Genomic DNA, 21,826 nt, shown 5'->3' with positions numbered 1-21,826 from the left:
ATCTCAGTTCACCGACCAGGGATTGAACCCGGCCACGGCATTGAAAGCCCAGAATCCTACCTGCTAGACCACCAGAGAACTCCCATACAGCTCTATTTTTTTAACATGCTGTCCAGGTGATTTTTATGCTGGCCTGAGCTTCCTAGCCACTGTTCTAGGTTATAGCATTTGATACTCAACAACCACTAGGGAGATGGGTCATGGTTTTCCCATTTTGCAGATGAGTAAACTGAGACTGAAAGAAGGAAAGTGACTGGTCCAGAGACACTTAGCTGGGGCAGAATCAGAGTGCATGCCCACCTCCAAGCCCCCGGCCCAGAGCTCTCAGCCACCCCACACAGCCTCCAGGGTCTTCCCCAGCTCCCCTCCTCCTCACTGTTGCTCTGCAGTGCCTCAATCTCACCCTCCTCTCTCCCCACACCATCACTGAAGCTTGAAGAAGAACACCCACACCTACTTCTACACCAGCTTTGCAGCCTACATCTTCGGCCTGGGCCTGACCATCTTCATCATGCACATCTTCAAACACGCCCAGGTGAGCATGACTCCTCGGTGTATGGGGAGTGCTTTCACTGCAAGTGATGGGCACTTACTTGTCCCACATGCAAGCAGTCCAGTGGTGTAGAGCAAGCGTGTCTGTGATTCTCTTGGCCTTTCCACCTGTGGTCGTTGCAAGGTGACTGCCCTACTTCAGGCAGCACACACACACTGGTGGCGAGGAGAAGGAGGAAGGACGCCAGCCTGCCTGTCACCTTCATCAGGAAGGCGACACCTTTCTCCGAGTCCTCTCAGCAGATCTTTGCCCACATCTCCTGGGACAGATCAGTGTCCCTGGGCCCCAGCTGTAATGTGGCCATGGCTTCTCAGCCTCGGTAGTGGGAGCAGACAGAACGGGATCAGGTGGGTGTTGGGCATCTCAGCCCATTGTCCACCCACCAGGTAAGTGATAGGATGTCAGGGCCCCCCTTCCATCACTCCCCAAGCAGGCCAGGCTCTGCCCCCTTCTCCCACCTAGATGGGTACTGAGCTGCCACAGAGTGAACCAGGCTGGGCTGGGGCTGAAAGCTGTCAGTGTGGCCTGGAGAAGAGCTGGCGAGGGGAAAGCCGGCAGGCAAGGTTGCTTTCTTCTGGAAATAAGAGCACTCCCCATGGGTCAGGCTCTGCTCAGTACTTCAGGAGGATCCTGTGAACAGATGAGGGAACTGGAGTTCAGGTGCTACATGGCAGGTGTGCGGTGGAGCCAGGATTCAAACCTGTGTCACGTGAAGACCAAGCCCAGGCTCTGAACCCCCGGCCATGGGAGAGGCAGTGTGGAGTGGAGGCTAAGGGAGCCCTGATGTGAATCCAGGCTCCACCGTCTGCTTCTGCAGGACTCTGGGCAAGTTGCTGAAGTTATACTCAGGATTCCTCATTGATTCGTGAAAACAGAAAATGAGGATAAATAATAGTAGCCACCTTGGGGTCGTCTGAGGGTGAAATGAGTTAATATAAGTAAAGTGCTCAGAACCATGCCTGGCCCAGTTAGTATTACTTTACCCCCTCCAACCTCCCCTCCTCCTCCTCCTCCCTTCCCGCTTCCCCAGGGCACCGGCCACAGGGAAGCCATTTTAAGTTAATCACAAGAGCTGCTGGCCAGTTACTCTGTGCCAGGCACTGTGCTGAACCCTCTCGCTCATTAACTCATTTAGTCCTTACAATATTTTCATATCTACAGTGTTTGTGAAATTGATACTGATGCTTTACAGAAGGTCCAAGGTCCCCTGGCCCATAGAGAAACCAAGAACCAGTGGGGAAGCACCTCTCATTCACTTCTGCCCCAAATGGCCTTGGAAGCTCCGCAAGCTGAGAGGGACATGCACTTGGCAAGGAGGGCGCAGAGAGTGCTTGGGCCTCCTTGGAGGTCTGTTCTCCAGCTGTCAGTCCCGTGAGAGTCCAAGCCCAGAGCTATTCCACAGAGGGCCACCAGGTGGCAGGCTTGCCTTCTGCCTGGGCTAGACTCAGAGAAGGCTCCATTGGGAGCTCTCACACAGGCTCAGGGCAGAGGTGGGAGAGGTGGTCCTCTCTGTGGGAGAGAGAAAAGGAGCCTTCCCTGGGTGACACAGCAAGTCAAGCTGAGACCTGGCTAGAGCCCTAGACTCCTGGTCTCACGCCTCTGCTACTCCCCAGCAGCAGCCCAACTGTTCTCCCCAGTCATCCACACGGGCATCTCTGAAAATCTTTTTTGGGATGGGGATTGGGACACAAGGGAAACCTGTTCTTTGAGCTCCTTCTCCCTCTCCAAGACATAGGCAGTCCCAGTGCGAGCAGTTCCCTAGGTAGGGGTCACCTCTGCCTCTGTGTTCCCATTTGGCTTCTATCAAAAATGCACTCCAGGGCTTCCCTGGTGGCGCAGTGGTTGAGAGTCCGCTTGCCGATGCAAGGGACACAGGTTCGTGCCCCGGTCCGGGAAGATCCCACATGCTGCGGAGCGGCTGGGCCCGTGAGCCATGGCCGCTGAGCCTGCGTGTCTGGAGCTTGTGCTCCGTAACAGGAGAGGCCACAACAGTGAGAGGCCCATGTATCGCAAAAAAAAAAAAAATGCACTCCAGGCCAGGACTAGCAGCCTCCTAGAAAGGCCTTTAATGATGATCAGGTGTCCTCATCATACGGATGGAGAGGGAAGCCCAGAAAGGAACGTGGTTTATCTGTGGTCACACAGCAAAGCCAAGGCAAGATGGAGAGGCAGGAGTCCTGACCCCCACACTGCCCCAAGCTGTACATCCCATCCTCTCCTTAGCACTGACTTTCTTTGGAGAGGTTCCCTGGTGCCTTGAGAGGAAAAAAAAGAATAGGTTTGTATCCCTGTGATACTAAGCAAACTCAGTTCTTCCCAAAGGAGCCCCTCAGTTGCTGCCAGCTCTTAAGTGCGGCAGGCTATGGTGGGGCCAGACTTCTACGCACCCTCCTCCTGGGAAGCCTTCTATTTTGCCCAGCCTGGCCTTGGTGAAGAAAATATACTGGACTTAGAGACAGAGGAACCTGGGTCTGTATCCTGACCAACTGTGATTTAGAGCAGATCCTTTTTTCTCCTCTGATCTTCAGTCTCTTCATCTATAAAAGTGATCTACTTTTCAGAAATTAAATTTTAATCAGTTTATATTTGTTTTATTTTTATTTCATTAATTTTTGCTTTGCCTTTATTATTTTCTTCCTACTTTGGGGGTGTTTATTTTATTCTTTTTCTGGCTTCCTGATTTGAAAACTGAGATTGTTTATTTCCAGTCTTTCTAGTAAATATACTTTGGGTTACAAATTTTCCCCTGAGTACTGCTTTGGCTGCCTCTCACAAGTCTTGTTGTTGTGATTTCTATCATTCTTGGCCCAAAGCCTATCTCATAGCAAATACCTGATGCAGGAGAAGAAGCTCAGCTGCCCAAGTTCAAATCCCAACTCAGCCACTTAACACCCTGTGTGACCTCAGGCAAGTCATTTCCTTCTGAACCTCAATAGCATCATCTGTAAAACTCAGATCCAAATGAATAGGGTGTTATTAGTTTCAAGGATAATATATAGGAAGTGGGGTAGTTCACAGCTCACCCATGGCAGGAGCCAGGAAATGGTCTGATGGTCAGCCTCAGGAGACTGTGGAGCCCTGTTCTCTAGTCAGGTGCTGGCTTTGCCTTTGGAGTGATGTCTCCTTCACCCTCACCCTAGTTATCTCCAGGACACCCCCTTAATTTTGTGAGCATCTGTGAGGAAGCCATTGGCTTCGTATTTACCAGGCCCTCTTCTGAGTACCAGGAATACAGCAGTGAACAAGACAGCTGTGGGGCCTGCCCTCATGGAGTTGACAGTGTAACAGGAGAGAAACGCCAGCCTATAATGGCACAGGAGTGTTTCAGTCCAAGTTGCCAGAGAATGTTGTGAAGAATTGCGGGGGGAGTTGGGGGGCTGAGAGCGTGCAGCAAGAGGGCCTGACCCCACGCAAGCACAGGCTGCCCCACGGAAGTGACAGCTGAGCCGAGGTCTGGTGGAGGAGGAACCTAGGCACAGGTGGGAAGAACATCCCAGAAACGGTACATGCAGAGGTCCTGTAGCTTCAGGTGACAAGGAGGACCACAGTGAGACCAGTGTGGCCAGAGTAGGGCAGGGCAGGGGAGGTTGGAGAAGGAAGCAGGGGTCACATCTCATGGGGACTTCAGGCTGCTGTGGAGGGTTGATCAGTAGCATGAGGTCCAGCTTTCAGGTGCTGCAAGGAGAAGAATGGCTTTGGAGTCTGGGGAGTGCCCAAGTTCAACCTCCAGTTTGCCATTTAGGCCTCCAAGCCCTGGGCTACCCCCTCTCCTCCGGAAGCATCAGCCTTCCTTCCGTACACAAGGAGGATGGTCACAGCGGGTGTGGAGATGGACTGAAGCGCTCCCCAGAGGCTGAGCTCGGTGCACCCAGTAGGTACTCTGGGAGCAGGACCTCTTAGTGTCATTGTCCCGTCCTCCAGACCCATCTTCACCAGGAGTTTCCTCACAGGCTGTGGGCCCAGACCACCTGGGCATGAATCCCGGTGGAGCCAATGACCAGTTGGGTGACCTCAATCCAGGCCACAGAAAGTACTCCATCCATAGCAGCTATGTCGTAATCATTGTCATTCTAACAGCATCTCCTGGAGCATTGCTAAAAGTGCAGACTTCCAGCCCCAGACGTAGACAAGCAGGGTCTCTGGGAATAGGACCAACTCAGGAGGTTGCAAGTTTGAACCTGATGTCCTGGGCAGTTGGGATGCTGCCATCCAGACTAATGGGCGCCCTTAAAGCCCTGCATACTTGAGTTTCTTTGGGTTTCTTGTGTTCCCTTCCAGAGAAGAACAGCCCTGGTCTGGAGTCAGGAGCCCTGGGTTTGGGCCCAGCCACTGACTTGCTCTGTGAACCTGGGCAGTCAGTGTCCCTCAGTCACACCCGGGAGAGGGTTGGGTGATGGGCACAGCCCTGAGCATGTGCCCTGCCCATCATTGCCTCACCAGCCTGTGTTCTCTCTCAGCCTGCACTCCTGTACCTGGTCCCCGCCTGTATCGGCTTTCCTGTCCTGGTGGCACTGGCCAAGGGAGAAGTGACAGAGATGTTCAGGTAAGAGGCGGCAGGGGGCAGAAGTCTGCATGGCACAGGTGCAGCTGCAGGCAGCTAGTGGAGCCTGCCAGGGCGGTTGGTACATGTCTCCAGGGGAGCACTGTTCCCACCACCGGCCTTACCCCTTGCCCTTTCCACCAGTACGTGGGTACCAGGCCCGTGGGCACCAGCGGAACCCTCCTGGGGGCCAGGAGCCAGGGGAGGGCAAGGCCTTGGGGCTCTCGAGGCAGCCCCCACACCCAGATGCCAGCTGAGTCTTGAGAAGGAACTGGCTGGTGTAGATTCCCCCCCAGACTGCCCCACTGTTGGGAGCCCTGCGTTCCCATTCCTGACTCTGCTGCCATGTGACTTCAGGCATGTCCTTCCCCTCCTCCGGCCTCGGTTTCTACACATGAGTAATAGAGGGGACCCTAGTGTGATGGAAATGCGCTGTTAGAAGTCAAGTGTCAATCCCCATCCAGTCACCTCTGTGGCCGTAACCCACAGCTAGCTGCTTTCTCTCTCTCAGTCGCACATATACCCCTTCCCCATGGCCGTCCGCACGCGTGCCACACCGATGATCAGCCCCACCCTGACCCCAAGGCTTGCATGACTCCGACAGGTGTCTGCTCCCCAGCAGCACTGACCCCGCCCACCAGGGACCCAGAAATAGCTGCCAGCTGCAACTGAAGCTGCCCACTCAGGGGCCTTCCACCCAGCTCCACCTGCCTGGCCTCCTGGTTGTCCCTCGAGCAGCTGCCAGAGCCTTCTGTGCACCTGGCTGCCTGCAGGGGAACCTGTGACTCACCCCTCCCCCGTACCTGCCTCTGCCCTTCCTAGGAGCCCCAGGCTCCCAACCTGCCTGCTCGTGGCTCCTGGCCTGGCAAAGCCCTGTGGACTCTGAGGCAAGGCTGGTGGTAAACTTGGGGGCAGATCTGGGGGAGCTCTGGGGGCAGGGGTGGGACCTGAGCCCTGAGCTCAGTCCCTACCCTCACCCTCGGCTCCCAGCCCCTACTTGGGGTCACCTCCCCAGCCAGGACAGAGAGTGCCTGCCTTTAACCACTCGGTGCTTTGTTTCTCTAAATGTTCACCCACATGGGCACCCCACCTTTCTGTCCCCCACTCCCCAGGAGGTTCTTAGATTGAGGTGATAAAGCAAATGGTCTCTCTCTTCTCTTTCTGCCCATCTCTCTCCCTAATTCTCCACCTTATCTTTGGTTTTACTTTTCTTTTTATTGGCACTCTCCTTTTTTTTTTAATTCATTTACTTTTTAAATAGGTAACACATGCACATCGGTCAAAATTCCACATCATGAAAAAAAAAAAATCCATAGCATGAGAGGGACAACCCCTCAGACCTCAGCCACCCCCAGAGGCCAGCTCTGTCCCTGGACATTCAGAGACATCTCTGCACCTAAAAGCACGTATGTGTGTACACATTCTTGTGCAGATGATGGCATTCTTGGAGCATTCTGCGTCTTGATTTTTCACACAACGGTGTATCTGAGAGATGTTTTCGCAGCAGCATGTATACATCTAGGGCATCCTAGTTCTTTTGCAGAGTGTCCCCCTATGTAGGTGCATCTTTTTTTCTTTGTTCTCCAAGTAACACTGGCTTCTTTCCACAGAGCCTGAAAGTGCAGATAGGTAAACGTAAGACCCAGTCCTGCTCCTGCTCCCTGTCCTCCCTTAGTCTCTTCCTCTCCATCTCTTTTTTCTGTCTGTCTGTCTGTCTCTCACACAGCTACGAGTCCTCAGCGGAAATCCTGCCTCATACCCCGAGGCTCACCCACTTCCCCACAGTCTCGGGCTCCCCAGCCAGCCTGGCGGACTCCATGCAGCAGAAGCTAGCTGGCCCTCGCCGCCGGCGCCCGCAGAATCCCAGCGCCATGTAATGCCCAGCAGGTGCCCACCTGCCCACTTCCCCCCACTGCCCTGGGGCCCAAGGTAGGGCAGACACCCCAGCTCCAGTGTACAGGGCAGGGAGGTTTGCCAGGGACAGGTGGCAAGAGGCAGCTCCTCCACCACCACCAGGCAGTCACGGTGCCCAGCCGCAGGGTGGGGGGGCAGGGCCTCAGAACCCTGGTGTCCTCACCAGTACGGTGGGACTCGTGTGAGAGTGGGTGTCAGCAGCCCTTGTCATACAGCAGTAGACACTGTTACCACTCTCTGTATACCGTATACGTATAGCCTTGGGCAAGTCACTTTGCTCTCTCGGAAACCTCTCTGTTCATCTGTAAGTGGGCACATGCCTGCCTTGTGTGGTTGATCTGGTAAGGAAATGTGAGTATTGTCCTTGGCATGAGCTCACTTGCTCAATAAGTGGAGCCCATAGTAAGAGTTAAGCAGGGTGTCCGCCTGGGAGAGTGGCACCCTGCCACTTGCCAGTAGAGCAGCCCCCTGCCTGCCCGCACCCCTGGGGCTGAGCTTTTTGACTCCTGCCGTGTGCCCTGGGAGGCAGCGCATCTCCCGTAGCCTCATCCTGGCTGCCCCTTTTCTCCCCCCATTCTCTCCAGTGGAAGGTTCAAGAAGCTTAAAATTGGTCTTCACAAGCCCAAGTCCAACCTCTCCCGTTTGCCGCTGCCCTTGCCACCTCTTGGCACCACCAGGCACAGAGAAAGCAGAGCAGGCAGCCTGTCTGAGGAGGGCACACAGCGGGGCCGGGCCAAGTCCTGGAAGGTGCTGGGCCGAGGATGTGTGCGCCCAGGGGTTTCCCCGCGATGGTGGGAGGTGGGGCACAAAGATTCTGCTCTTCCCTCCTCTAAGTGTGTCGCCGTTGTTGTTTTGTTCTTTTGGTCAGTTATGAGGAGTCAAATCCTAAGGATCCAGCAGCAGTGACAGAATCCAAAGAGGGAACAGAGGCCTCGACATCGAAGGGGCTGGAGAAGAAGGAGAAATGATGCGGCTGGTGCCTGACCCTCTCTGAGGGCCAGACACACGGGTGGGGTGGTCCCCCGCACACGGACCCGCACGACCGCAGTCCTGCTGAAGGGGACCGGCGGCTCCGGGAGAGGGGCAGGGGCAGCAGGCTCCCTCCAGCGGGGCCTCCGGGGCCTGGTTCCCTCTCCCCCGTCTCTGGCCTCGCTGTGCCCCTCCCCATCCCTGCCCGCAAAGGAAGCCCCCAACTGCCCCCACCCCCCCAGGTGCCAGGTGGGAAAAGTGGGTCTGATTTTTAGACTTTTGTATTGTGGACTGACTTTGCCTCGCATTAAAAACTCATCCCATTGCCCGGGCAGTCCACTGTGCTTCTGGAAGGTTCTTACCCAGTATCTTACAGTGGGTATACTAGGTCTCACCTTCCCACCCAGGGACTTTCCTGTAAGGAAGGGGACTGTGGACCGTCGCAACCTGTGTTGAGGCCCTGACCTCTGGGCCCCTCCTTCCTGTATGCCCACCCAGTGCCTGGCCAGTATGCCAGCTCAGCACCCCCAGGATACCCTCTGGCCAGAAGAGGGGGCCCTTGAGCCCTCTCCCCTGCCATCCAGTTTTCCTGCCATGCTGCTCCCAATACTTGGGGGGCAGTGAGGGTGTTGGACAGGTGCTGGATGCATTACCTACTGGCAGAAAGGTTTGCAGGGAGGAGGTCATGGTACCAGAAGGCTGGCCTGACTCAGCAAGGGGATCATTATCTGCAAAGCCAAGGAAATGGGCAGGGCCACGTGAGCCCCAGGAAAGAGTTTGGATTTTATTTCCAGGCTGGCAGAAGTCATCTGTGATCCTGATGTCCCCATGGCTTCAGCTGGAGAGCACTTGGACTCTAGGTTGCCCTAGAGATGAAGGCCCCACTGCTCCCATTCTGCCCATTCCTGAGATTCTTCCCAAAATGACTACTATAAGGCCAGAAAGATCCTGATTCTAGGAGCTGCCCCCAGGGCCCCTGGAGAGGCTGGGGGGCGGGGGTGGAAGGACTGGGCCCAGTGCTTCCGAGAGGCCATCCAGGCCCGAGAGCTGGAGATCCCATAGCTAGGGTTTCTCCAAGGTTTGCTGAAGACAGCAGCTCTGTCCTGTAGGAGAACCCCCAGTGGACCAAGCCAGGGGTGGGCACAGCCCTCATCTGCCTGCCTGGGGTGGGGTCACTGGGTGGAGAAACTGATGTGGGGGAGGGTGGCCACTGGCCCGAGACTCAGACCTTCAACACCCCACCCAGAGATCTCTCTTGCCTGAGCTTCAGGTTTAAAGGCTGAAAATGACAGGGGCTTCCAGACAGTTTGGAGCTAAAGCACAGGTAGGAGCAGAGAAGGGGAGCTGTTACGTGTACCGAGCACCTCAATACAGGATTTCACTTCATTCTCATACTCTCAGGCTGTGGGTGCTAGTATAAGCCCCATTGCACAAGTGAGAGAGTTGAGGCAGATTACCTAATCATAGACATGGATTTGACCTTGAGCAATCTGAATCAAATTCCAGAGTTCCTAAGGACTTTGCAACTCCTCTGCAGACCCCTGGGCCTGAGTCCCTACCAACTTCTCTGGGCCTTCTGGAAAGGAGGGGTAGGAAATCTCAAAAGTTTCTCCCAGTCCAGGGGGTCCCTTTCAGGGACTTCTCGTATCTCTGCCGCCTCCAGCCGCCTCCAGAGGGGAGGCCGTGTGGTCCTGGAACAAGGCCACTCTGAGGGCGGAAGATGGGGCAGGCAGCCCAGGCACACAGCACGGTTGGTTCTGGAGCCCGGAGCCCACAAAGGCCTCATTGAGTCACCGCCGGCCCCCGGCGGAGGCTGAGGTGGCAGTGGCGCCGGGCGCCTGCCACCTAATGACCGGCCCGGCCCGGCCAGATGTTCCACAGACCTCGGCAGCGGCCGGCCAGGGCCCGCCGGCCAGCCGGCACCGCAGAGGCCACTCTAATTCCAATTAACCAGCTTCAGCTGAGCAAACAGCGGGCAGTGGTGGCCCAGCCCGGGCGGTAGGCCCGGCCCGCAGAGCCTCCGAGTCTAGACTCCAGATGTGAACCGCCACAGCCAGAGTCCCATGGAAAAATGGCACCAGGCCGGGCACGGATTGGGTCTGCACGCCGGAGAGGTGGGGGTGGGCGGGGCCCTGGGCGGGCCTAGTGCCAGCCTCACCCTGGAGTGGGAGTGGATTCTTGGGAAACTGCTCCAAAGCCCCCATATTCTGCCCCTGATTTGTTAGGTGTCCCTCTGTGTGGCTTCAGTCTCCCTTGACTATGGTAGGTGGGAGGGGTCTAATGTAGGGGAAGGGAGAAGGCCAGCCCCGCTGAGAGCTCCAGTACATTATTTCATTTGTATTTCACATGTGTCTAGCATTATGCTATGTATTTTAGAAATACTTACGTAATCGATGTAACAGCCCTGTGAGGTAGGTACTATCATTTTTACAGGTAAAGGAAATTGAAGCAGAGAGACATTAAGTGCCCAAGGGGAGGATTTGAACCCAGGGTGCCTGGCTTCCAGAATCATGATGTTCACCACAGGTGGTGGTGATGCAAGTCAGGATGCTAAATTCCGGTTCCCGGTCTTGTGGTGGTGTTGGAGGAGAGGGTCAGCGTCCGACAGCAGGGCTGCCTACCGCAACGTGACGGGCAGGCCTGCCCACTCTGTCCTGTTTCCTCAGCTGTGAAATGGGTAAGACCCTCCTGGGTGGCTCCAAATCTGGGAGTAAAGCCCTGAGATGCCCTTTTGGGGCTTCAGCACCATCTATGAGCTGGGCATCGGTCAAGCCGCTGGACACAGCAGGGAACACAGGTCAAGCGCGGGTTCCCCAGCTGACCTTGTGATCAGGGAGACAGCCTTGAAACGGCTGAACAAATGGATAATGTCAAGTCAATGATAATGTCAAGACCTCAGGCAGAAGAGGTGCCACAGGCCCCAGGCCAAAAAAAGGGCAAGACTTGCCGGGGGTCTCCTAAGGAGTGGAGACCAGAGGCGGGGCCTGCTGCTCCCTGCCCACCCGGCTCTCCCACCGCTAGGATTCCCTCCACGTTCCAGGCCGGGTCGTGAGAGGCGGAGGATGGGGAGGAGGCAGCATCCTGCCCGGGTGCGTCAGGAAGGGCCGAGCGGGAAGGAAGGCACCACCCCCACCCCCGCCGCGGCCACACCTGGGCTCTCCAGGCGGTCAGGGGGGCCCGGGCCGGCGCCTGGCTCCAGCGAGTCTGGGCCGCCTCCCCGCGCCGCCCGGCGGGGGCCGCCAGATGGGCCGGCCGCCCGCCCAGCTACGCAGGCAGGAAACAGCCGCCAGGGCTGCCAGGAAGGCGGACGCGAGTGGCGAGGCGGGGCCGAAGTGGCCCCGGCCCCTGAGGGGAGGGCTCAGGCGCAGGCGCGGCCGAGACCCTGTGAGCCGTGGGACGCTGCCTCGGCCGCCTGCTTATCAGGGTTTCCTTGGGCAAGTCACTTCTCTTTTCTGCCCCCCAGTTTCCCCACCAGTAAAATGCATCTGCTTATCCCAGCTCTTTTCTTATCACTGTGTGACCTCAGGTCAGTTTCTTTCCCTTCTGTTCCTTGGTTTTCTTACCCAGAAAATGGGGCGACGGCGATGGGCCATCTCCACTGAGATAAAACTCTGGGAGGGCTGAGCCTTTGCTTTCCTCCCCACCGTTGTAACCTAGCATCTGGCCCAGTGACCTAAAGAGTGGCACTCAGTATTTGCTGAATGACTTGTTGAATGCCCCAGGTCTAGGACAATCCTAGGGGACTGGCACATAGAAAGCACTTCATAAATGGACACGCTCACATTGCCTTGGGTCTGCTGCTTACCCACAGTGTGGCTTCAGGCAAGCAGCTTCCGGTATCTGAGCCTCAGTTTCCTCGTCTGCCCCACGGGTGGCTGTGAGGATTTAATTGAAATAATCCATGGAAATAATCCATGGAAAGCACATACAGCAGGTCCCCAATAAATGATATTTATGGAAGAGTCTACAAGATGTGTAAAAAGAGATACTAATTTGGGTACATTTGACGACAAGAAAAATATGAAGGTGGCTTGGAAGGAAATTTTTACTGTACATGTAATCTTTTGTATACTTTGTATTCTTTAATTTTTGAATTTTTCAAAAACAAATACAATTGAAAATAAAAATAAATCCATCCCTAGCAAAAAGAAATATCAGCTGTTATCTCCAACTGTCAAAGGAAGCCCCTAAAACTCAGAAAGGGTCCAAAACCTTTCTGAGTCACAAGGAGCTGGGAAATGGCAAAGATGAGATTTGAACACAAATCTGTCAGACTCCAAATTAAAAACAAAGAGGAGTGAGGAAAGGAGACTCATTTAGCCTTCATTACTGTTTCCAGGAGAGGATCCCTGTCTGAGTAGAGGGAAGAGGCCAGCAGAGTGGAAAAGAGTGAGAGATAAGGAAAGGTGAGCAGATCTCACAAGGCCAGGCCGTGGAGCTTTGGCTTTATCCTGGAGGCATTGGAAGCAAAGGAAGGATTCTGAGCCGGGGAGTGACATAGTCCTTCCTAAGCATTAAAATTGGGAAGGCCTGGAAGCCAAGGATGGGGCCCCAGGTCAGTGACAGTGATGCGCTGAGTGATAAAAGGGCAAGGGCCCCAGGGGCAGATGAACAAGAGAGATTGAGAAATCAAAGCAGGCCAGAGAGTGGACCCACTGGTCATCCAGATATCCCTCAGCAGCATGGCAGGGCCATAAACCCACGTGTCCCAACTCTACTTACCAATTTCCTCTTCCTTGGAGGTTGTTCAACCCATACCACTCCCACCCTTAAAAATGTCCTAAGACCCCTGAAGGGGCCCTGAGTCTAGTCTGGTGCCAGGAAAGAAGCCTAAATTCCCAGCAGCTTTGAGCTGAAGGGAACCAAGGGATGAGCGCGTGCTGGGGTAGATAACTGATTGAGACAGCATTTCTTCCACCCCAGTGTGTACTCGGAGGGAAGGGCCTGTGATCTTGTTTGCAGGCACTTGTGCACATGCCTGATGCCCCTATGGGAGTGCAGTGCTCCTAGTGCAATGTGCATACTTTGGGTGTGCCCAAGGCACACATAAGCGCACGGGCAGACCTGTATGTGTGTGAACCTGCATGTGCACCAGCCTAGGGGCCTCGTGCACACCCATCCTTGCAGGCACCCAGGAGGTGTCCAATCTGTACTGGGCAGTGTGAACAGAAACCTTCATGGATGGGGCTTCCCTGGTGGCGCAGTGGTTGAGAGTCCGCCTGCCTATGCAGGGGATGCGGGTTCATGCCCCAGTCCAGGAAGATCCCACATGCCGCGGAGCAGCTGGGCTCGTGAGCCATGGCCGCTGAGCCTATGCGTCCGGAGCCTGTGCTCCACAACGGGAGAGGCCACAACAGTGAGAGGCCCGCGTACCGCAAAAAAAAAAAAAAAAAAAAAAAAAAGAAACCTTCATGGAAGAAGAAGAACAGCAGCACCATTACTGAGCATTTAGTGTGTGCCGAGCGCCATCCCTAGTGCTTCCATTCTCCATGTGGTGAGTCTCCATCATGCGGATGAGGAAATAAAGGCAAAGAGAAGGGAGCTGCCCACACAGCAATCAAGAGCTTCCCCAGCTCTGAGTTCACATGAGGCCACCACCCCCTTGTCATTTTTCATGTCATTCAAAATTCATTTATAAAAACCTTTTATTATCTAGAAGTTGCATCCATGCCTTGTAGAAAATTAGAATATGTGTTTAAAAAAATGGGAAAATAAAACAGCACATTCCTGCCACCCAGAGATTACTGCTGTTAACAGCTAAACATAGATTTCAGGGGCTTTTTTCTATTATGTATTTTTTAGTACAAATAATACCTATAGTGCAAACTATTTTGACATCTATTTTGTTTCCGTAGTTGACAATCTTCCCCTTCTCATTTTGGTCGGTATCATCTTCTGTAATACCCAGACAGCATCCAACCTCTTTGTCATTTTAAGGCAGACCAGGTGAGACAAATAAGCCATCTGCATGTGAAGGCAGACGCCTGAGAGGCGGATGAGGCCCGCTGGGGTCAGTGATGGGCCCTTCCTCCCCACTGCACCCTACCCTCCTCAAAGCTGTGGAGGGGCCCAGACCCTTGCCCTCCTGAGACAAGCTATTGGGGAGGGTGGGCGGCAGCAGAGGGGACCAAGAGAAGGCCCAGCCCCTCGGCACTGCATTCAGGGCCTCTCCATGTGCCCGTGCCCCGCAAGTAGGCACCCCCCTTGCTGCTAAGAGCTGCGTGCCCACCCCCTCTCAGGCTACCCTAGGGTCCAGCTGGGGCCCTGGAGTGGGGAGGGGAGGTGGAGGCACACAAGACACACACGTCAAAGGTGTGATGGGGCGGGGGTTGGGGGGGTGGGGAGTAGAGAAAACCCAGGGGCCAAGGCCGGAAATCCAGCTGCCATGGTGTGGAGTTGGGGGGAGGGGCCAGGCCCCTTTCTGCTTGAGAGGTTCTCTGTGCAACTATACCTGTGTGTGAGGGTGAAAGAGTGTGTGTTCTTGTGGAATCTGTGTGAGTTTGGGGTTGGTACAAGTGTGTGGGTAAGTGTGAGGATGCGGAAAACTTACGTGGGGCAGAGCTGCAGATGTGTTTCTACCTGGTGGTGGTTGTGAACTCATGCAGATGTGTTCTACCTGGTGGTGGTTGTGAACTCATGCTTATGCGTCTGGATCTATCTTGGCGTCTTTAAGAGTGTGTGTTTGTGAGAACGCTTGTGAGCCAGGCTTGCATTGGTGTGTGTGTGAGAGAGAGCAAGAGAGGACCATCCCGTGTGACTGTGGGAAAGGGTTTGCGGAAAGGCTCTGCTGGTTCGAGCTGGTGCACGTGTGCTGATCCACCTACTTTCTGCCCTCATGTGTGAGTAGGTCTGTGTTCCAGGTCTCGTGCTATGGTCTGTGCTCCCCACTGCCTGGGTCCTTCCAAAGCCTCAGCCCCATTTTACAGATGAGGACACCCAGTCACCGGGTGCTGTTCGGATTCTGATACCTTATTCTCTCTCTACCGCCGGCCTTCTGTCCAAATGCCGGCCAGTCCTTACTGCTCCAGTCAACTTGATGACACCTTGTTTTTTAAGCCTAAAACCTGCTTCTCCCAATTTGCTCAGCAACTATTTGCTAATCACCCTGGATTTACCTAGGACATACTTTCCATGAACAAAAAAGCCATTCAGGGAACAGCGCTGGGAAATGCCCCACGGAGACGCTGATTTGTGCTTTATGCTGTGAAAGTCTCCTACTCGAACTGTTCAGGCCCAGATGTGCAGCACATCAGTGGGAAAGTTGCAACTGAGAGGAAAAAAAAAAAAACTTTTTGTTTTCAATCTGTGTCTCTTTTAAGCCCCACAGGATGGAGATGTCCTAAAATAAGAAATTAAACAAGAGGGGAAACCCCATTATCTCTTTTTAATGGGTCCCTCAGGATTCCACGCAGACCCCCTTCCCAGCCGCTGTGTGGTCCAGGCCTGAGAACACCCAGCCCCCCAGCCCCGCGGCCCACGCCCACCCATCACCCAGCCTGGGAGGCAGTTTCCCAGGATTCACATGGTAATGAAGGCATCCATCTTCTCCCAGACACACACTGGGCCCTCCGACCCTCCCAGGCCCCCCACACAATGGCCCCCCAGAGCGGAGGCCCCACCACCTGTTGGATTTTCCCAGGGAAGGGAGAGAGAGGGTCGAGGAGAAGAGCCCCTTCCTCTCAACCCGCAGCCCACTGGCCCCTTCTACCCGGGAGTGAGACAGTGAGGGAGCCCACGTCCTCACTCCCTCCTTAGCTGACTGCACCTTCAGTTTCCTCATCCGCAAAATGCAGGTGGTGGTACCTGAGTCATTGGTGGCTGGAAGGATTCCATTGGGAGTGGTGCTAAGTGAACTGCAGACAAATGGGGAGTGGAGTCAATGCTAAGCTCTCAGCAATCACCACCACTTTACATGGGACCAGGCCAGATGCAGCACGTTGCATCATTGTCACAGTGCATCTCCATCACAATCCAGCGGTTGGCACAGCTAGGATCCATTTGTAGAACAGGACACTGAGGCCCGGGGAAGATGGACTTCGTGCCCGGAGCACCACAGTTCTCAAAGCCACAAAGCCATGAATCCAGTTTGCCTCACCCCAGAGCCTGAAATCCTAACCACTACTTTAGATCATTACCATCATCATTATCATCACAATTATTGAATTAGATAGTGATCCTGGAAAAGATCACATGAAAGTCCCTAGGGAAGCCAAGAAGGGTGGCTTTACTCATCTCTGTCTCCCCAGGACTTAGCCAGAACCTGGCACACAGTAGGTGATTAATAACTGAAGATTGCATGAGTGACATAACTGAAAAATGAAACACACATTTATTTCTGGGTCATAGAGTCTGTTTCATTATCTTTTACCTTCTATTGAGCATCTACTGCAAAATGCTTATGAATAAATGATTCCCCAAATAAATGCATAGTTCCACCTTGCAATAAGTAAACAGAGACGAAGGTGGGGAGGGGGAGGACATTCACAGCAAGTAACCAAAAATCAAAGTCACAGCCTCTTTAAGTGGAATCTTGGAAATCCCTGGACCACAACACCTCCACACACACACTGCTGCTCCCCAGTGCAGAAATTGCCTCTCCTACACCCTGCCCAAATCCTTAAATATTCAGAAGTTATCTCTATGCATTTATAGGTGTGGGGACAGGATGATTTTTATCTTGTTTAGAGCTGATCTATATGTCCAAACTCTCTATAATGAATATGTGTTATCATTTTAATTAGCCTTAATATAAGGAATACATTATTATGAAACAACAAGTCATGTAGAAGTACATCTCACAGAAAGGGGAAGGTCCACCTTCAATCTGAGTCCTCGACCTGATCCCACATCCCAACCCCAGAGACAACCCCTATGCAACCTGCTGGAGTAACTGGGCATTTTATTTTATTTTTTGGCCACGTCGCATGGCATGCGGGACCCTGACCAGGGATCAAGCCTGTGCCCTCTGCAGTGGAAGTGCGGAGTCTTAACCATTGGACCGCCAGGGAAGTCCCTCTCTGGGCATTTTAAAAGTGTATTCTAGGGCTTCCCTGGTGGCGTAGTGGTTAAGAATCTGCCTGCCAATGCAGGGGACACGGGTTCTAGCCCTGGTCCCGGAAGATCCCACATGCCGCGGAGCAACTAAGCCCGTGCGCCACAACTACTGAGCCCACGGGCTATAACTACTGAAGCCCGCATGCCTAGAGCCTGTGCTCCGCAACAAGAGAAGCCACGGCAATGAGAAGCCCACGCATTGCAACGAAGAGTAGACCCCACTTACCGCAACTAGAGAAAGCCCGCATGTGGCAACAAAGACCCAACGCAGCCAAAAATAAATATATAAAACAAATAAAATTTTTTTAAAAATATAAAAAGTAAAAAAATTTTTTTAAAAATTTTAAGTACATTCTAGAGAAACCCTGAAGACATTATGCTACATGAAGGAGACCAGTCCCAAAAGACCAAATATTGTATGATTCCATTTATAGGAAAGAGCCAGGATAGGCAAACCTATAGAGACAGAAAGTGGATTAGTGGCTACCAGGGTCTGAGAGGTAGGGGTAAATGGAAAGTGATTGCTAATAGATTTCTTTTGGGGTTAATGAAAATGTTATAAAATTAATTGTGGTGATGGTTGCACAACTCTATGATATACTAAAAACCATTGAGTTGTACACTTTAAATGGGTGAATTGTATAATATGATATGTGAATTATATCTCAATAAAGATGTTAAAGAAAAAAAAATAAATTCTAGAAATGCTCCTACCTCGGAGCCCTCAGCCCACTGACAGGGTGTTTCCCACCTCCAAGCCCCGGGTCCCACCTCCAGGTGGCTGTGACTGAGTGATTCTCAGGTCCAGTCACGGGTCCAGGTGAGTTCCTCAGACTGGTTCTCAGATGTCTCCTTACCACACAATCTCAGACTGGGGGAAACCCCAGAAACAAAGCAGTCTCCCTTAATCTTTTCTGGGTCCAGACCTCTTCCCTTTACATTGTAATTTTATTTCATTTTTGAATCAGTAATACACTCTCATGATATATAATTTTAAAAGTACAAACATTTCCCTTTTCACCCCCAGAGGCAGCCACATGGTGATCAGTTTCCTAGTGAGTTACAAGCAAATGCATATATTTTCTTTTTTATTCTTTTTAAACACAAGTGGTGGCAGTCTATGCATATTACCCTGCACTTCTGCAAATGGTTTTGTTTTGTTTTTCTACTTAACAAAGTACTTGGAGACCTTAGTATTTCAGGATAAAGGCAGCTTCCTCATTTTTTCACAGCTGCATATATATATTCCGCTACATGGAGAGAACAGCCTTTATTCAACCAATCCCCTAGTGATGGACATATGGGTTTTTTCCAATTGGCTGCTCTTCCTGGACATACATCACTTCACACATCTGAGTATATCCTTAGTATAAATTCCTGAAAGTGAAAGTGCTGTGTCATGATTTCCCAGAGCCACATGGTATTTCATAGTGTATTTAGCTATTCTCCTTTTGATGGATATTTAGATTGTTTCCAATTGGTTGCTCTTATGAACAAGACTGCTATGAACACTTTATAGATTCCTCACAGACCCCTTTGGCAATGTGTTAGAAGCTGTGGAGCTTTCCCCCCCAAAAAACGCATCAAATTCACCCAACATCAAAACCCATCCAGGAGCCTCAAAGTTAAGAAACTCTGATCTAAACCAACTGCTGTCACACAAACAGAGAAACACAAGGCCGGAGATGAGCAGGGACAACCCTCCAGTACAGCAGGGATAGTAACCTTGCACCAGTGGGCTCAGAGTTGTTGAGATTCTGCTCAATGAGTCGGGCCACCATCCTCCTCTGCTCAAAACCATCCCAGGGCTCCTATCTCACCAAAGTCCTCACTGTGGCCTCTGAGATCCAGCTATGCCCCTTCCCCCCTATCTCCCTGACCTTCACTTCCTAGCAGCCTTCTCCTTGCTCACTCAGCTAAAGTCACATTTGCCTCTTGAACATACCAGGCACCTATCTGCCTCAGGAACTTTACATTGATTGTGACTTCTGCCTGAAATGTTTTGCCCCCAGTAGCTGAAGGAAGTGAGAGAAGAAGTTCTTTACTGAGATATCACCTTCTCAGAGAAGCCTTTTCTGATCACCCCCATGCAAGATTGCAACCCACCCCAATCCCAGTCCTCCCTATCTCCCCGTTTCCTGACTTATTTTCCTCCATAATATTTATCACCAGAGGAGATAATATTGCACTTACCCTGCTCATTGTGTGCCCTCTTCCCCTAAATATAAACTCCACAGGGTAGTGAGTTCTCCCTGTTCTGTTCACTATGATATCCCAGCGTGGGCCTGGAGCCAGGGGCGCAGTAGGTGCTCCACAAATATTTGTTGATTGAATGAAGAAATGAGGTTTGCAAAGCACTTAGCACACAGGAAGCTAAAGGAGGCGTGATATACGGGAACCCACAGGACCTGAGAACCCCAGACATCAACCCTAGCCCTACCCAACCCTTCTTTTTTTTTTTCAGGATTTATATAGAGCTTTATTACAAATCAGTTGCCTTGATTTTTTGGTGAGTGGGGCAGAGAAGCAAAATGGTATGATAAATGAATATTATATTTGGAGTCTGGAGATTTGGTTTTGAATTTTAGCTGTTGTTCTTTTTTTTTTTTAACAACTTTATTGGAGTATAATTGCTCTACAATGGTGTGTTAGTTTCTGCTTTATAACAAAGTTAATCAGTTATACATATACATATGTTCACATATCTCTTCCCTCTTGCATCTCCCTCCCTCCCACCCTCCCTATCCCACCCCTCTAGGTGATCACAAACCACCGAGCTGATCTCCCTGTGCTATGCGGCTCCTTCTCACTAGCTATCTATTTTATGTTTGGTAGTGTATATATGTCCATGCCACTCTCTCCTTCGCCAAGTCACTTGTCATTCAGGACCTCCGTGTTCATCATCCCTTAATTGGAGGTGACGCTTAGAGCATCTCTAGTATTTCTATTCAGGGTGGCTGTGAGAATGAAACGAGATAATGACTTAAAGCCCTGATAAGTGCTTAATAAAAGTCAGCCAGCATTGCTGCTGCTATGATGGTGATGATGGTGATGGTGGTGGTGGTGGTGGTGATGCCGACAGACAGGGGTGTGTGCTGGGACCTCCACACGCAGATGCCCCTTCTCCTCCTGGGGAAGGAGGTCACATGGGGGAGGGACATTCGGACCAGAGTCCTGAGATGTCTCACTAGTACTTTACAGCAAGAGGATGGGACTGTTGGGGTGGGGGGCAGCTAGAGGTAAAATGCTTCCACCAGAGAAGCCCTTAGACCCTGACTTCGGCTCCCCGCTTCCCAGTTGCCCCTGCCAGTGGCCACACCAGCCGCACCTCGCTCGCGGCCCGCCCGGAGAAGCTTTGGTGGGAGGGCGGCGGGAAGGCAAGCCGGGTTTTCCCACGCTCCCCCATCCCCTGAACATCTGGCTGCGAACATCTGCCTTTAGCCTTTGTCTCCGGGCCCTAGGCCGGCCTCGCACCCGCCTGCCGCCGCCCGCGGCCCCCGCCCACCTGTGAGCCGCTCCCGCAGGGCGGCTCCCGATACCCCCGCCCGCCCGGTCGGTTCCCACGCGGTGAGCGCGGGAAGCGGGGCGGCCTATCTGCCTGGCGCGGCGAGTCCGGCAGCCCGGCGGCTCAAAGGGGCGGAACGCCCCCTTTCAGGCGGGTGCGCGCCCCAGCAAAGCCCGGGGTGCGGGGCAGCTCCCTGTGCGCTCGGCCCAAAGTCACTGCCGGGGCTGCCGGGGGCACCCGGACTCCCAGCCTCTTCGCGAAGCGCCTCCCCGATGACCTGCCCGCCGCCCCACCCCCACCTCTCCCGCCAACCCCGGACGTCCCGGGTTCCCCGCGCACCCCTCCACCTCTAGCCCCCAAACTTCAACTGCTCTGGCCCTTCTGCCTGGAAACGCCCCTTTCCCTCCTTGCTTGCCTAACGTTTCATTTCGTGAGGTGTAAAAATGACGCGCAAATATAGCGACTTCTGTTTCCAGTACCCTATTCCCACCGCCCAGAGCTAACAACCCAGCAATTTGATGTGTTTGCTCCCCTCCCATCTTCTTTAAAAGAAAAAACCAGCCGCCCCCCATCTTACTTCCCCAACCGGGGATCGAACCCAAGTCCCCTGCATTGGATGCATGGAGCCCTAAGCACTGGACCACTAGGGAATTCCCCCCTCCCATCTTCTATAAAGAATAAAACTTTACAGGTAGTGCTAGCATTCTGGTAACCAGTGTCCCTGCTCTTTTCTCCAAGACTACTTGCCACCCCTCCACCTCCCAGTTAACAACACGACGTGAGCATGTTTCTTCCAGGCCATGTTTTCTTATACTTTTACTACACAGCAATTTATTAACATTGTTTGTGGGGTTTTTTAGATTTACACTTAAAAAAATCATTTTGCGTTTTTCCCTAAGCAGCATCATATTTTTGCATGTATCCAGCAGAATACATACACGTCTAGTTCATTCCTGTTAACTGCTGTCTACCACTCCACTGTCACTTCATTTTCCTGTCCTCCTGTTGTTGGACGGGTCGGTACTTTTCAATCTGCTCTGCTATCGGCACAGCCGCGGTGTTGCTGCCTGTGTCTTTGGCATCTTGAGGGCAGGACTGTCAGGGTATGTCCGTGGGAGTGAACTGCTGGGTCATAGGGCGTTCCCATGTTCACTTTTATTTTATTTTTTTTTTCTTTTTGCGGTACACGGGCCTCTCACTATCGCGGCCTCTCTTGTTGCGGAGCACAGGCTCCGGACGCGCAGGCTCAGCAGCCATGGCTCACGGGCCCAGCCGCTCCGCGGCATGTGGG

The 21,826-nt window shown here is 52.9% G+C and overlaps 1 protein-coding gene across 4 annotated transcripts in view; it reads left to right on the top strand.

Moving 5' to 3' along the window:
- The window catches only part of HM13 (histocompatibility minor 13), a 41,103-nt gene extending 32,793 nt beyond the window's left edge, over positions 1-8,310 (top strand). For 2 of the 4 annotated variants that reach the window (XM_060120404.1, XM_060120403.1), the window contains exons 10-13: positions 433-535; positions 5,011-5,096; positions 6,820-6,966; positions 7,876-8,310. In XM_060120404.1, coding sequence (XP_059976387.1) covers positions 433-535; positions 5,011-5,096; positions 6,820-6,966; positions 7,876-7,975 — 436 coding nt within the window. In that variant the 3' untranslated portion in view covers positions 7,976-8,310. Of the gene's footprint in view, positions 1-432; positions 536-5,010; positions 5,097-6,819; positions 7,023-7,875 lie in introns of all 4 variants that reach the window. The other 2 variants (XR_009534640.1, XM_060120405.1) reach the window with 2 other exon arrangements.
- The last annotated feature ends 13,516 nt before the right edge of the window (positions 8,311-21,826 follow it).

This window comes from Mesoplodon densirostris, chromosome 16 (assembly GCF_025265405.1).
Source record: "Mesoplodon densirostris isolate mMesDen1 chromosome 16, mMesDen1 primary haplotype, whole genome shotgun sequence".
NCBI lineage: Eukaryota > Metazoa > Chordata > Mammalia > Artiodactyla > Ziphiidae > Mesoplodon > Mesoplodon densirostris.
Note: the sequence above shows the minus strand (reverse complement) of the source record. Positions and strands in the feature narration are given on the sequence as shown.